Source organism: Pongo pygmaeus, chromosome X (genome assembly GCF_028885625.2).
Source record: "Pongo pygmaeus isolate AG05252 chromosome X, NHGRI_mPonPyg2-v2.0_pri, whole genome shotgun sequence".
Classification (NCBI taxonomy): Eukaryota; Metazoa; Chordata; class Mammalia; order Primates; family Hominidae; genus Pongo; species Pongo pygmaeus.
The window spans coordinates 120909737-120926792 of record NC_072396.2 but is presented as its reverse complement, the minus strand read 5'-3'; the positions used below and the strand labels follow the sequence as shown (position 1 = coordinate 120926792).

The 17056-nt window shown below is 36.4% G+C and overlaps 1 protein-coding gene across 1 annotated transcript; it reads left to right on the top strand.

Moving 5' to 3' along the window:
* Positions 1–14473: 14473 nt before the first annotated feature.
* On the top strand, positions 14474–15799 carry LOC129024819 (kita-kyushu lung cancer antigen 1 homolog). Its single transcript, XM_054472054.2, has 2 exons — positions 14474–14714; positions 15480–15799. The coding sequence occupies exons 1-2, from the start codon at positions 14643–14645 to the stop codon at positions 15759–15761; spliced, it is 354 nt and encodes a 117-aa protein (XP_054328029.1). The 5' UTR covers positions 14474–14642; the 3' UTR covers positions 15762–15799.
* Positions 15800–17056: the final 1257 nt, after the last annotated feature.

Here is a 17056-nt window from a genome sequence, read left to right as displayed (position 1 = left end):
ACACAAATTTAACAAATAATTACACAAAAAAGCACCATCATAAGAACTGAAAAATTAGGTAAGCACTCACAGTATCTGGTTTTAACTTTATATCACTGAAAGAGGCACTGAAGAGGTAGGAAAAACAGTCTTGAATTATCACACCACCCCTTCCCCATCCCCCAGTAGTGGCTATATGGTGCAAAGAGTGTTTCTGTGTGCCAGGAAAAGAGAAACTGCAACAACTGAACTCAGCACTTCCCTGTTATAGCAGAAAACAAAGCCAGAAGAAAATTAGCTAATGCTCATCGATGGAGTGAACATTTAAACCAGCCATAGCCAGAGAGGAATAACCAATCCCAGCAGCCCAAACTTCGGTTCCCACAAACCTTGTCACAGTAGGTTAAAGCACTCTTCTAGGGCCCTAAATGAAGTTGAAAGGCAATCTATGCCACAAGGACTGAAACACCTAGGTAAATCCTAGTGCTGAACTGGGCCGAGAGCTGTTGGAGTAGGAAGGCACATGACCTACCACGATACCAGCTGAAGCAGATAAGGGAGTGCTAGCATCACCCCTCCCCTAACTCCCAGCTACACAGCTTGCAGCTCCGAAGTAGACAGATTTCCTTTGTTTTAGGAGACGAGAGAAAAGAGTGGGAGGGACTTTCCTTGCATTTTGGATAAGAGCTGAGCCCAGCAAGATAGGGCACTGGTCAGCTTTGTGGGGCCTCTTTTCCAGGCCCTAGCTCTTGAATGACATTTCTAAACACACTCTAGGCCAGAAGAGAATGCACTGCCTTGAAGGGAAGGATCCAGTCCTGACAGCATCCATCACCTACTAACCGTAGAGTCATTGCACCCTGAATAACCAGCAGCAATTCCCATGAAATTTTGGATGAGACTCAGACTTCTTGGCTCAATTTGAGACTCAGCACCTTCCCAGCTGTGGTGGCTATTATGTGAGAGTCCTTCTGCTTGAGAAAAGCAGAGGGAAGAGTAAAGGGGACTCTGTCATGCACCTTAGGTACCAGCTTGGCCACAGAATGGTAAGCATCAGCAGGCACTTTTGATCCCTGATTCCAGGATGAGAATCTTGGACAGTATTTCTGGACCTGCCCTAAGCCAAAAGGGAGACCAATGCCTTGAACAGTGAATCCCAGGCCAGGCAACATTCACCACAGGCCGACTGAAGAGCCTTGAACCTTATGGGAACGCGGTCAATAGCCTGGCAATACTCCACATAGGCCTATGGGGGCGGCAGGGCAGGGAGGCGTTGGCTATGGGTAGAGGCTCTTCTGCCTTTGGACAGGGGAGGGAGGAGTGTGAAAGTCTGCATCTATTGATTTGAATGCAGGCTCAGCCACAGTACAGTATAATAAATTGTAGACTTCTAAAGTTTTTGATTCTAGACCCTGGTTCGAAGACAGCATCTCTTGAACAGCCCATGGCCAGGGGGAGCTTGCTACCCTGAAGGGAAGGACACAGGTCTGGCTGGCTTTGCCACCTGCTAATTGTAGAGCACCAGTGCATTGAGTAAACATAGGAGGTAGTCAGGTAGTGGTTACATCAGGCCTTGTGTGAGAACCAGTGCTATGCTGGCTTTAGGTCTGACCAAGAACAGTCATAGTGGTGGCAGCCACAGGGGTACTTGTGTTACTCCACCCGCAGGTTCAGGGATCTCAGAACAGAGAGAGAGAGAGAGAGAGAGGCTCCATTTATTTGGGCTAGTAAGGGAAATGAATATGAGTCTGTGTCTGGTTATTCAGAAAATTCCTCTGCATCTTGTCCAAGACCATAAATACAGTACCTATATGAGTCTACAAGAACCACAGTATTACTAGCCTTGGGGTGCTCCCTAAGACAGATGCAGCTAAGATTACAAGATCCAAGTCCTTTTAAATATTGGGAAAGCCATTTAGAAGGACAGGTACGAACAAGCACACACTGAGAAGACTACAATAATATGTAATTATTCAATGCCCAGAAACAGAAAAACATCTACAAGTATCAAGATAACCCAGGAAAACATGACCTCATGACTTTAATAAAAAAATGAATGTTAAGAAGAGATCACTAATTACACGAAGGTACAAAATTCACTGTTAATATTAAGTACAAAGAAAAACACAGAATATTATATCATTGTTATTGTGGTGTGCAAACTACTGCTATCCTAAGTAGAAAGACTAAATAATAAACCAATCAAAAACAATACCTACAACAACTTTTGAAGACACAGAGTACAATAAGATACAAATAGAAACAACAAAAATTAAACAGTGGGGTACAAAGCTAGTGTTTAATTTTCACTATTTTTTTTAGCTTGTATGTTTATTTATGCTAAAAGTGGTGTTATCCCCTTAAATTAATGGGTTACAAGATAGAATTTACAAGCCTTGTGGTAACTTTAAACCAACAAAATACAACAAATATTAAAAAAAAAAAAAGCAAGAAACTAAATTGTATCATCAGAGTAAATCACCTTCCCTGAAGGAAGACAGGAAGAAAACAAGAAGAAAGAGAAGACCACAAAACAACCAGAAAACAAATAACAAAATGGAAGAAGTAAGTCCTTTCACACCTATAATAACATTGAATGTAAATGGACTAAGCTCTCCAATCAAAAGACACAGAGTGGCTGAATGGATGAAAAAAAGAAAAAACAAGACCATCTTAATCTGTTGCCTACAAGAAACACATGTTACCTATAAACACACATATAGAATAAAAATAAAAAGACGAGAAATGTTATTCCAAGCAAACGGAAACCAAAAAGAGCAGGAGTAGCTATACTTTTCTCATACAAAATAGATTTCAAGACAAAAATTGTAAGAAGACACAAAGAATGTCACTATATGGTGATAAAGGTGCCAATGCAGCAGAAGATATAACAATTTTAAATATACACGCACCCAATACTGGAGGATCCAGTTATATAAAGCAAACATTGTTAGAGCTAAAGAGAGAGATAGGACTCTCTACACTAATAGCTAGAGACTTCAACACCCCACTTTCAGCATTAGACAGATTTTCCAGACAGAAAATCAACAAAGAAACATTGGACTTAATCCGCATTATAGAGCAAATGGATCTGATAGTTATTTGCAGAAAATTTTATCCAGGAATTATAGAATAGATATTATTTTCCTCAGCACATGAATCGTTCTCAGGGATATTTATGTTAGGTCACAAAACAAGTCTTAAAACATTCAAAACACTGATATAATATCAAGCATCCTCTCTGACTACAGTAGAATACAACTAGAAATTGATAATGAGGAAGTTTGAAAACTATACAAATACATGGAAATTAAGCAATATACTCTTGAATTACCAGTGGGTAAGTGAAAAATTAAGAAAGAAATTGAAAACAATTCTTGAAACAAATGATGATAGAAACACAATATACCAAAACCTATGAGATGGAGCAAAACCAGTACTAGGAGAGAAGCTTATAGCTATAAGTGTGTCCATGAGAAAAAAGGAAAAACTTCAAATAAACAATCTAACAATGCATTTTAAAGAACTAGAGAAGCAAGAGCAAATGAAACTGAAAATTAATAGAAGAAAAGAAATAATGATCAGAGTAGAAGCAAATGAAATTGAAATGAAGAAAATAATACAAATGATCAATGTTACTGAAAGTTATTTTCTTTTTTTTGAAAAGTTAAACAAAGTAGACAAACCTTTAGCCACACTAAAAAAAGAGAGAGAAGATCCAAATGAATAAAATCAGACATCCAAAAGGAGACATTACAACTGATGCTGCAGAAATTCAAAAAATCTTCAGCGGCTACTATGAGCAACTATATGCAATAAATTGGAATTTCTATGGAAAATGGACAAACTCTTAGATACATACAACTTACCGTGATGGAACAAGGGAGAAATCCAAAACCTGAAGAGACAAATAACAAGTAATGAGTTCCAAGCTAAAAAAAAAAAAAAAAAAGAAAAAAAGAAAAAAAAAAAAGCCAGTAAAGAAAAGCCTGAGACTCAATGGCTTTCCTACTGAATTCTACAAAGTATTTAAAGAAGAACTAATGCCAATCCTACTCAAACTATTCCAAAAAATAGAGGAAGAGAAAAATCTTCCAAATTTATTCTATGTGGCCAGTATTACCCTGATACCAAAACCAGACAAAGACAAAAAAAGAAAACTACAGTCTAATACCTCAGATAAATATTGATGCAAACATCTTAAACAAGATACTAACATATCAAATTCAACCATACATTTAAAGGAACGTTCATCATGACCAAGTAGGATTTATTACTGGGATGCAAGGATGGTTCAACGTACACAAATCAATCAATGTGATAGATCAATAAAATGAAGAATAAAAGCCATACAATTATATCAATGGATGCTGAAAAGGAATTTTATAAAATTCAACATCTCTTTTTGATAAAAACTGTCAAAAATCTAGTTATAGGAGGAACATACCTCAACATAATAAAAGCCATATATGGCATAACCACAGCTAGCATCATACTGGATGGAGAAAAAGTGAAATCCTTTTTTCTAAGGTCTGGAACACAGCAAGGATGCCCACTTTCACCACTGCTATTCAACATAGTATTGGAAATCTTAGCTAGAGCAATCAAACAGGAGAAGGAAATAAATGGCATAGAAATTAGAATGGAAGAAGTAAAAGTATTCTTGTTTGCAGGTGATATAATTTTATATTTAGAAAAACCCAGAGACTACAAAAAACTATTATAACTGATAAACAAATTCACTATGGTTGCAGGATACAAAATCAACATAAAAAATTAGTAGCATTTCAACATGCCAACAATGAACAATGTGAAAAATAAATTTTAAAGAGTCATTTCATTTTCAATAGCCACAAAATATAATTAAATACCTATGATTTAATTTAAGCAAAGTACATAAAATATCCCCGTAATAAGAACTATAAAACACTCATAAAAGAAATTGAAGAGGACACCGTAAAAATGGAAATTCTTTGTTCATAGATTGGAAGAATCAATATTGTTAAAATGTCCATACTACCCAAAGCAATATACAGATTCAGTGTAACCCTTATCTAAATACCAATGTCATTCTTCATGGAAATGGAAAGAAAACAGCCCTGAAATTTATATAGAACCACAAGAGATTCAGAATTGCTAAAGCTATTCTAAACAACAACAAAAACTCGAGGAATTGCATTACCTCACTTTAAATTATACTACAGAGCTATAGTAACCAAAACAGCATGTTACTGGTATAAAAACAGACACATAGACCAATGAAACAGAACAGAGAAGCTGAAAGAAATCCACACAGCTACAGTCAACCTATTTTTGAGAAAGATGCCAAAAACACACACTGAGGAAAAGACAGTCTTTTCAATAAATGGTTCTGGGAAAACTGGATATCCATATGCAGGAGAAGAAAACTAGACCCTTATCTCTCACCAGATACAAAAATCAAATCAAAATGGATTAAAGACTTAAATCTAAGACCTCACACTATGAAGCTGCTACAAAATTTGGGGAAAGCCTCCAGGACATTGTTCTAGGCAAAAGTTTATTGAGCACAGAAAACAGAAGTAGACCTGAACAAATGGAATCACCTCAAGCTAAACAGCTTGTGTAAAGCAAAGGAAACAATCAACAAAGTCAACCCACAGAATGGAAGAAAATATTTCTGAACTATCTATCTGACGAGGGATTAACAACCAAAACATATAAAGAGCTCAAACAACTTTATAGGAATAAATCCAATAATACAATAAAAAAAGAGCAGAGGATTTGAATAGCCATTTCTCAGAAGAAGACATACCAGTGGTAAATAGGCATATGGAAAGGAGCTCAACGTCATTGATCATCAGAGAAATGTAAATCAAAACTATAATAAAATATCATCTCACCTCAGTTAAAATGGCTTATATCCAAAGACAGGCAATAACAAATTCTGGCAAGAATGTGGAGAAAAGGGAAACACTGTACACTGTTAGATGGAATGGTGATTAGTGCAACCACTTTTGACTTTCCTCACAAAAATGAAAAGAGAGCTAGCATATACTCCAACAATCCCAGTGCTGGGCATATACTCAAAAGAAGTCAGTATATAAAAGAGATGTCTGCACTCCCATGTTTGTTGCAAATAGGCAGGATTTGGAAGCGACCTAAGTGTTTTTCAACAGTTGAATTGATAAAGAAAATGTGGTACAGATACACAATGGAGTACTATTTAGCCATAAAAAAGAATGCGATCCTGTCATTTGCAACAACATGGATGGAACTGGAGATCATTATGTTTAAGCAAAATAAGTGAGGAAGAAAAAGACAAATATTGTATGTTGTCAATTATTTGTGGGGTCTAAAAGTCAAAACAATTGAATTTATAAACATAGAGTGTAGGAGGAAGGTTACCAGAGGCTGGGAATGGAAGCGAGCAAGGTGGTGGTAGAAAACTGAGGATGGTTAATAGGTACAAAAAAAAATAGAATGAATAAAAGATGCCTAATATTTAGTAGCAAAACAGGATAACTATCATCAATAATAATTTAATTATAATTTTTTAAAAATAAATAATAACTAAATAGATGACTAAAAGACTATAATTGGATTGTTGGTAATACAAAAGATAAATGCTTGGAAAGATGGATACCTCATCTTCCATGATGCAATTAGCACACCTTGCATGGCTATATCAAAACATCTCACCTATCTCATAAATATATATACCCAGCATGTACCCACAAAAATTTAAAATTAAAGAATGTTTTACAAAAAGGACAAGGCAAGAGTGTCAGCTCTCACTACTGGTTCTGAGCATTGTATGGGAAGTCCTAGATAGCACAATAAGACAAGAAAAAAATAAAGAGTATACACATTGGATAGGAAGAAATAAACTGTCTTTATTCACAGAGGACATGATCATCTATGTAGAATATCTCAAACAACTCCCAAAATAAACCCTTCTAGAACTAATAAGAAACTACAGTAGGGTTGCAGGATATAAGGTTAATATATGAAAGTCAACTGCTTTCTATATACCAGCATTGAGCAATTGAAATTTGAAATTTAAAAAATTATATTAGGAATACATAATTATAAATTATATAATATATAAATTATTATATTATATATAAATTATATTACATTAGGAATAAAAAACAGTTGTAAATCTTAAAAAAATACCAGATATATATGTAAAGTTAATTATACACCTTGAATGAAACAAGTAAACCTAAATAGATATTTTATGTTCATAGCTAGAAAGAGTCAATAGTCAATATTGTCAAAATGTAAGTTCTTCTCAGATTGATAGATTCAGAGAAATCCCAACAAAAATCTCAGAACATTAATTTGTGGACATCAATAAATTGATTATTAAGTTTGTATGAGGAGGTAAAAGACATAGAATAGACACCAGTATTATTGAATGAAAATCACAATGTTGGAGGACTGACGCTACCCTTCTTCAAAACTTACTATACAGTTACAGTAATCAAGACAGTGTGATATTGGCAAGAAGAGTAGACAGATAAGTCTGGCACTGTCATGGCAGTGCATGTCTGTAGTGCCAGTTATTTCAGAAGCTCAGTGGGGAGTATTTCTTGAGCCCAGAAGTTTAAGTCCAGCCTTGGCAACATAGCAAGATCTCATCTCAATAACATGGATAGACAAATAGATCAATGAAACAGAATACAGAGACCAGAAACAGACCAAGATAAATATAGTTGACTGATCTTTGACAAAGGAACAAGGTCGATAAAATGGAGCAAACATAGTCTTTCAATTAATGGTGCTGAAATAACTGGGCATCCATGTGCACAAAATAAATCCACAGACAGACCTTAAAACCTTCATAAAAATGAGCTCAGAATGAATCACAGATCTAAATGTAAAACGGAAAAATATATAACTCATAGCAGATAAGAGAAAATCTGGATGACCTTGGGTTTGTTGATGACAATTTAGATGCAACACCAAAGGCACAGTCCATGAAAAAGGGGATAAAGTGGATTTCATTCAAATTAAAATTTTCTCCTCTATGAAAGACACAGTCAGGGCAATAAAAAGATAAGCCAAAGATAGGAGAAATATTTTCAAACATTGTCTGATAATGGACTGCTATCTAAAATATACTAAGAACTGTTAAAACTCAATCATAAGAAAACAAAAAGCCTAATTTTTAAATGAGACAAAAACCTTAACTTACACCTCACCAAAGAAATACACAGATGGCAAAGAAGCATACAAAAATATGCCCAGAATCAGATATCACCTGAGAAATTCAAATTAAAGCAAGAATGACATATCACTATACAACTATTAGGATTGCCAAAATCCAGAGCACTGACACCAAATGTCGACAAGAATGTAGAAGCAACAGGAACTCTCACTTAGTGCTGGTGGAAAGCAAAATGTTATAGTCACTTTGGAAGACGGTTGTTTCATACAAAACTAAATCTACCTTTACCATATAATGTCATATTCCTTGATATTTACTCAAAAGAGTTAAAAACTTATGTCCACACACAAACTTGCACATGAATGGTTATAGCAGCTTTTTTCATAATTGCCAATACTTGGAAGCAAGCAAGATGTCTTTGAGTAGGTTAATAGATAAACTCTTGTATATCCAGACACCGGAATATTTTGCAGGACTAAAAAGAAATGAGCTATGAATCCATGTAAAGTCATGGAGGATACCTACCTGCATATTACTAAGTAAAACGAGCCATTCAGAAAATGCTATACATTGTATGATTCCAACTATATAACATTCTGGAAAAGGCAAAACTATGGATACAGTAATATGATCAGTGATTTACAGGAGTTGAGGTCAGGTAGGTATAAATAGGTGGAGTACAACAGGATTTTTAGTGAATCCACTTTGTACAATATTATAAGGGAGGATACATATAAATTTGCCAAACCCATAGAATGTAAAACACTCAAGTGAATCCTAATGAATACTATGGATTCTGTGTTATAAAGAGTTATTATTTTAGGTTCATCAGTTGTGACAAATTTACCATTCTGGTCATGAGATGTTGAATATCCGGGAGGCAATGCATCTGTGAGGGCTGGAGGCATATGGTAAATATCTGTACTTTCTGTTCAATTTTTTTTATGAGTCTGAAGCTTCTCTAAAATTGTGTATTTTTAAATGACAGCAAACTGAAGGGAACAGAATATTTAAAAAATTATACACCATGACCAACTAGGATTTATTCCTGGAAAGAGAGGATAGTTTAATGTATAAAAATCAATCAGCATAATACATCACATTAACAGAATAAAAAGGAAATAAGCACATGATCATCTCAATTGATGCAGAAAAATATTTGACAAAATTCAACAGCCTTCAAGATAAAAACACTCAACAAACTAAAAATTGAAATTTCTCAATGGTAAAAGGCTGAAAGCTTTTCTTCTAAGTCATGGAACAGGGCAATGATACCCTCTTTTGCCACTTCTACTTAACCTGGTATTCAAAGTCCTAACCAGAGCGATTAAAAAAATAAACGAAAGGTCTCCAAATAGAAAAGGAAGAAGTAAAATGATCTTTGTTTGCAAATAACGTAGTCTTATATTTAGTAAGCCCTAAACATTACACACAAACACACATACACACACACACATACACATCAACATACACACACAATTAGAACTAATAAGAAGATTCAGCAAAGTTGTAGGATGTAAAATCCACGCTCAAAAATTACTTGCATTTCTGTCCACTAACAATGAAATCTGAAAAGAAAATTTGGAAAACAAGTCCATTTTCAGTAGTCTCAAAAAGAGTAAAACACAGAAATGAACTTAATGAAGGAGGCAAAATACTTGTACACTAAAAACGACAAAATGCTGCTGAAATAATTTAAAGAAGATACAAATAAATAAAAATATATACTGTAATATTGGAGTGAAAGGCTTAATAATCTCAAAGTGTCAATATTACCCAAAGGGATCTACAGAGTCAATGCAAACCCTGTGGAAACATCCCAAAGACGTTTTTTGCAGAAATATCAAAATCCATCCTAAAATTTATTTGGAAATACAAGAGAAATCAAGTTGCCAAAACTATCCTGAGAAATAAGAATAAAGTTAGAGGACTCACATTTGTTGATTTCAAAACTTACCAAACACTATGGTGGTCAAAACAATTTGCTACTAACATAAAGACACACATGAAGTAATGGAACAGAACAGAGATCAAAGAAATAAACCCTTGAATACGTGGTCAATTGATTTTCATCAAGGGTACCCAGACTATTCAATGAGGAATAATTAGTCTTTTCCATAAATGGTGCTGGGAAAACTGGATCTCCACAGGCTAAATAATAAAGTTGGACCCTTTACACTATATACAAAAATTAACTCAAAAGGCATCAAGAAACTAAACTTACGGGGTAAGACTAAAATACTCTTAGGGGAAACATTTAAGAAAAGCTTCATGATTTTAGATTTGGCAGTGATTTCCTGGATATGACAACAAAATTACAGATGACAAAAGAAAAAATAGGTAAAGTGGACTTCATTTAAATTATAAGCTTTTGTGCATTAAGGGACACTATTAAAAGAGTGAAAAAGCAACACACAGGAACAAAGAAAATACTTACAAGTCATATATCTAATAAGAGATTGGTATCCAGAATATATAAAGAACTTCTACAACTCAACAACAGAAAACAAACTAACAAATTAAAAACCGGGCAGAGGACTTGAGTAGAGGTTTCTTCAAAGAAGATATAAGCACATGACATGACACTGGACATCCATCACTAATCATAAATACAAATCAAAGTCACAATGAAAGACCCTTCATAAACATTAGGATGGCTACTATATAAACAAAAGCAAGAAAATAGAAAATAGCATGTGTTGAGGAGGATAAGGAGATATTCGAAACCTTGTGCACTGTTTGTGGAAATATAAAATGGTATAGCTGCTGTGGAAAACACTATGAAGTTCCTGAAAAAACTAAAAATAGAATTACCGTATTATCCAGCAATTCCACTTCTGCGTATATACCCAAAGAAATTAAAAGCAGGATCTTGAAGATACATTTGTACATCCATGTTCAAAGCAGCATTATTTATAATACTAAAACATGAAAACAACACAAGAGTTTATCAACAGAAGAATGGATGAGCCAAACATGGTATACACATGCAGTGGAATATTATTCAGCCTACCCTTCATGAAAGAAAGGAAATTGTGACACATGCTACAATATGGATGAACTTTGAGTATATTATGCTCATTGAAATAAGCCATTCATAACAGGACAAATATTGCATAATTCAACTTGTATGAGGTATCCAATGTAGTCAAATTAATAAAGACAGAAAATAGAATGGTGGTTGCCAAGAAGTAGGGAAAGAGGAAAATGGGAAGTTAATGTTTCATAAATATACAGTTTCAGTTGGGGAAGATGAAAAAGCTCTGGCAATGGATTATTGTGATGGTTGCACAACCATGTGAATGTACCTATTACCACAAAACTGTACACTTAAAATTGATTCAAATGTTCAATTCTATGTTTTATATATATATATGTTACAATTAAAAATAAAATAAAAAAATCAATGATTAGCAACAGTACTTTAATGTGTTTAATGAGAATATTTTCCAAGATCTCTGAAGTTTTCACTTAAATACCAGTAGGATCAAAATTCACAATCCTATTGTTAGAGATAAGGTTAATGGCTTCCCTAAATTTTATTCAATGAAACAGGAAATTTAGATGTCAGGAAGCCCACAATCACATACTAATAGAAGTGTTATTGCCCAGCCATTAAATATTAAAATCTTTCAAGGCTCCATTCAAACTTCTCTTCATTTGTACTCCCTACACTGACATGAAGAAATTTCTTTTATATCTAGAGTTTCAATTATCATTTACATGCAGATGACTCACAGATTTATGTCTTCACTTATCTCCATGGGAACATTTATTTCATGCCTCAAAGTCACCTTAAACTTGATGTGTCCAAGACTAAATTAACAATCAGCAACTCCACACTTGGTCATTTTCTATCCATCCCATTGAGTAAGCCATAAAGCCAGGTACTTCACTCCCCTTTAGATCCCATATCCTATTATGAGCTCCCACACCACTATGTACTCCTTGCTATCATTTATCTCAGCACTTTCACATGCATTTCTGTATTTGATTAATATCTGTCTCTTACACCAGAGTGCACATTCCAGGTGGACGAAGACTTTATTTTTGCTGCTAGTCAGATTCCTAAAATACAACACAGTGTCTAGTATGTAAGTGTTTAATAAATATTAATTGAATCAATAAAATGTTAAGCTTTGTACTCATAGCTAGGAAATGGTGTGATATAAAAAAATTAAAAATATAATTCCTCCCCTTCCCATCTATATGAAGATGAGGTTTGTGTACCTAGCAGAGTTACTGCGTTGCAGTTGGACGCTCACCTTGAGATTACGGTGACTATTGTTTTTAAATTCTGGGTCTTAGGTTAGTGTCATAGTGAATCGAGAAAAGTTCCCTTGTCTCCATCACAGTGTGTGATGGAGGTGTGGCTGGCTTCTTCAGTGTCTCGCTGCACAAAACCCCTAGGCAGACCAGGCAGAAGGGCAGGTTGTGGGGCTCGACTTCATGGCAGCCTCTAGGGGTTAATGTTTACAGCTCCTGAGGCTGCAGAGAGCGTGTGTTACCATATCCTCTTTTAGTTTTGGTGTCTTGTGTTAAACAGACACCAAAAGGTGGCTTGTGTTAAACAGCTCAATTAGAACTTCTGCCTTATTGCAAGGACAGAGAGTTTCCTATATTCAGAGTTCTTGACTTAGGGTACCAGAAAAATTGGATCCCACATGGGCTTGGAGAACGAGCGCAAGGTTTTATTGAGTGGAAGTAGTTTTTGGCAAACGGTGGAGCCATAAGGGAGATGGAGTGGAAAGGTGGTTTTCCCCTGAAGTTGGGCCACTGAGCGGCTGGGGTCCCCTCCAATCACCCCGAACAAACTCTGCATCTTTCCACCAGTCAGGGGCCTGCCAGCTTGCCCGTGCATATCAGTGTGCTCTCACCCCTCGACATCCTCTCAACGTCCAGACTCGTGTGTTCTGCTGGTGTATTCCTCTGGACATCCAGCCACGTGTGTCTGTGCCTGCTAGGGTCTCCAGTTTTTTATAGGCACAGCATGGGGACATGGCAGTCCAGGGTTGTCTTTGCAAATGCAACATTTGGGCAGGAAAACAGAAATGCCTGTTCTCACCTAGGTCTGTGGGCACAGGCCCGGGGTGGGGAGCACTAGCCAGGGACCTTGCCCTTCCCTTTCCAGCACTTCTCTGTCCCACTCCTGTATCTATAGCCTACATTTAACTGAATTTCTTGAACATTTCTAACTTGTCTAGTGCAATGATTCCTGTATGTGTTACCTCCCATCAATACAAATCCAACTACACTGTTCAATTCTTTCGTTGGAGAGTATTAAATGCCTGATGCTCACAAATCAGGGTGGAGGTGGAGATAATGTGAATAAGGATGGGAATGGGGGAGTTTATCTCAGAGCTCAAACTCCATGGATCCAAGTCCTGCTTTTGCTAAATAGTTTCAGATGAGTTTAAAACCTGCATCTGTTTCTACATTTGCAAAATTAGACACAGTAGTAAAAATACCTTGGCTCTGGAGAACCGACCACCACATGTTCTCACTTATAAGTGTGAGCTGAATGATGAGAACACATGGACACACGGCAGCGGGTAACAAAACACACTGTGGCCTGTGGGGGGCGGGGGTGGGATGGGTGGAAAGGGAGAGCATCAGGAAGAACAGCTTAATGGGTGCTAGGCTTAATATCTGGGTGATGAGTTGATCTGTGCAGGAAACAACCATGGCACACGTTTACCTATGTAACAAACCTGCACATCCTGCACATGTATCCCAGAACTTAAAATAAAAGTTAAGAAATAAAAAATAAAATAAAAATAAATGTCATGGTAGAAACGTGAAATTTAAAAAAAAAAAAAAAAAAGATACCTTTAGTGCAAATTTGTTGTGAGGCTTATATGTGAAAATGTCCCCAAAATTATTTCTTAAACTGTATAATGACACAAATGTACGTAATTATTCCAATGTGACTAGTGTTGGAGTAAATTCTAAAATAGCAATGTGAGTGTGGAGTAGGCAGTTTCTGGCAAAGATAATTTGTGGGTAACTACTTTTTACAGTGCGTTTCTGTCTTGTTTTTGAAGTGAATAAAGGAGTGGTTGCAGCAAAGACATATTTTTTTTTTTTTAAAGCAGGAGCAGTTTTAAAATACTCTATTTAACCAATCCATTTGGAGGCTATACTTCCACCACGTTTCAGCTTCCCAGAAATCCCAAACTTCCTCACTGTCTTTCACTCTCCTCTCTAAGGACCTGACACTAACCAGGTAGGCGGTTACTAAGTGCCGCCTGGTTTCCTGCAGGGCCGGTTTTTACATCATCTTATTGTGGCGCAGCACCTCCGCGTGCGTGCCCAACTGTGAGGTCTTGCGCCCTCAGCAGTATATAAAGCGGGACAACCCAGAGCATCCCAGTTACACCAGGCGGTGCAAGACACGTGGCATCCTGGCCTGAAGTTTCCCAAATCAGGCTGACTAGGGGCCTACTGCTTCCCAACTACCAGCTGAGGGGGTCCGTCCCGAGAAGGGAGAAGAGGCCCAAGAGGAGCCATGAACATCTTTTTACTCCTAGCGAGCGGCATTCTGTGTGCCTTGATTGTCTTCTGGAAATATCGCTTTCAGGTAACGGTGAATGTAAGGGAGATTTGAATTAAATGAAGCTAGATAAGTATATGGACTGGGGAGTGTGTATGTAAGAGAGTAAAATACAGTAAAATGAGAGGTAAGGGGAGATCATCTCATTCCTCTTTCGCTCAAAGGAGCCCCAGACTTTTACCCCCTCACTCCCGCAATTCCTGTATTCTGACCAGTGATTGGACAGTTATGGTCTTTTCTAAAAAGCCCCAAGTCCCTAAGTAATATGGTCAGCTTTTCACTCATTGGAGAGCAAAGTGCAGTTGTCAGTGCCCATTCCCCACCACCATCTCCCCACTTTAAGAATCTTACCTTCTCTCTTTCTTCTCTTGCTTCTCCTCCCCAACGTGTCTGTTTCCTAATCTCGCCATCTTTATTTTAAGGGTGCTTTCTGGGCATTCACAAATAATTCGAATGCAAATGTGGATTTTCTGGTGTTAAAGTCACAAGTGAAGTGCTTTTAGATAAGAGTCAAAGACAGGGTTCATATGTTTACCTACTGCGCTGCTCAGGAAATGTAAGGAAAGGATATGGAACTTTGGCACTAACGGGTATTTTCATATTTTTTTTTTCTCAGTCTGGTTTTGGAAGAATATATTTTTGAATTAATGTAGTAATTCAATACATTTTTAATCTCTACATATTAGGGGAAATCAGTTTATTTTGGTAACCAAGATTAAACAAGTTGTTTTCGGTAGTTTGGAAATTGCTTAATTTGATAAACTACAGATGTATAATTCCCTTCCTTTACAGGGAAACACTGGCAAAATGTCATCAATTTCAACTGCTTTTGCACTACTAAGACGCTCTTCTGGGTTAATTAGCAGCAATACAGACAACGATCTTTCATTCAACAACCTCTCTCGGGATATTTTAAGTAATTTCTCACACTCGAAAGACATGCAAAAGCGACTATTGGTAAACCTAAAGAGGGTGGAATACAAAATTGCTGAACTGGAATATATTCTTGTTAGCAAGGGTTTGAGAGGTGTGTCAGGTCACCAGAAATTCACCTCAAAAGCGTACAGGATGTAATGCCAGTGGTGGAAATCATTAAAGACACTTTGAGTAGATTCATTTGATTGTGTGTTTATACTAAATGAATTATTTTTTAAGAGGGAGGGGATGACAAGTCAGATAAAAAAATCCAGATACTTATCGAGTTTCTTACGTATACTTTAGGTAATTGATTACATGTTGCTAAAATATATTTACTGGGGAAGGAATGTAAGCACAATAGAAAAAAAACAGTTCAAAAGTTTATTTTTAAAAAATAAATAAGCTACATTAAACAATATAGTTGAGACATAGTGATTTTTATTTCATTTAACTGTGAAAAACAGTTTTCACTAATGGTTTACAATGCAATACCATAAATTGTCTCCATAAATTACTTTGCATTAAAGTAAGTAGGATTTGATGGAACTGTTTCCCCTTGTGTAGAATGCTGTTTCTTGCCACTGTTGAATCTGGGTAATAATAATAAAAACTATTATTGAACACCCTACAATATGCCAAGCACTATGTTAAGATTTGTGCTTTACACATTTGTGAAGATAGTGACAAAAACTTTTAACTACTCTTTGTGGTCAGCTTTTGAAAAAGATTTCTTTCCTTTCACACTTCTCCCAATTAGATATTCTTTCATTTAAAATCAGCCAGGCACAGTGGCTCATGCCTGTAATCCCAGCACTTTGGGAGGCCGATGCGGGCAGATCATGAGGTCAGGAGATCGAGACCATCCTGGCTAACATGGTGAAACCCCATCTCTACTAAAAATACAAAAAATTAGCGGAGCATGGTGGCACGTGCCTGTAGTCCCAGCTCCTCGGGAGGCTGAGGCAGAAGAATCATTTGAACCCGGGAGGCGGAGGTTGCAGTGAGCCGAGATCATGCCACCGCACTCCAGCCTGAGGGGCAGAGCAAGACTCCTTCTCAAAAATAAATAAATAAAAATAAATAAAATGAAATTTAAAAAATAAAATAAAATGCCCAAATCTTCCCTGAATTGCAAAAGTCACCTATAAAAAATTGGACACCTTAAATAGCACCAAAATGTAGTGGTAGAATGCGTGTAATATAATGTGGATTAAAATTAAGGAAATGTATTTCTAACCTCTAGCCATCTGTTTTCAAATATTATTTTATAAAATCTTGTATCTAAGGAATTAACAATCTGTTGAAGTTTACTAATAGCATTTGACCTGCCTTCAAGGGAAACCCTCAGAATGTCAAACACTTTCATCTTATATATATGTACATAACTTAGAGAGGTGGTTCAATTAGAGGCCTACCTATTTACCTACCTTCATGTCCCCTCCCCCCTAAAT

Coding starts and splice junctions, on each gene's coding strand:
- LOC129024819 (XM_054472054.2), top strand. CDS start 14,643: ATGAACATCTTTTTACTCCTAGCGAGCGGCATTCTGTGTGCCTTGATT. Junction 14,715..15,479: donor TCTGGAAATATCGCTTTCAG/GTAACGGTGAAT, acceptor CTTCCTTTACAG/GGAAACACTGGCAAAATGTC.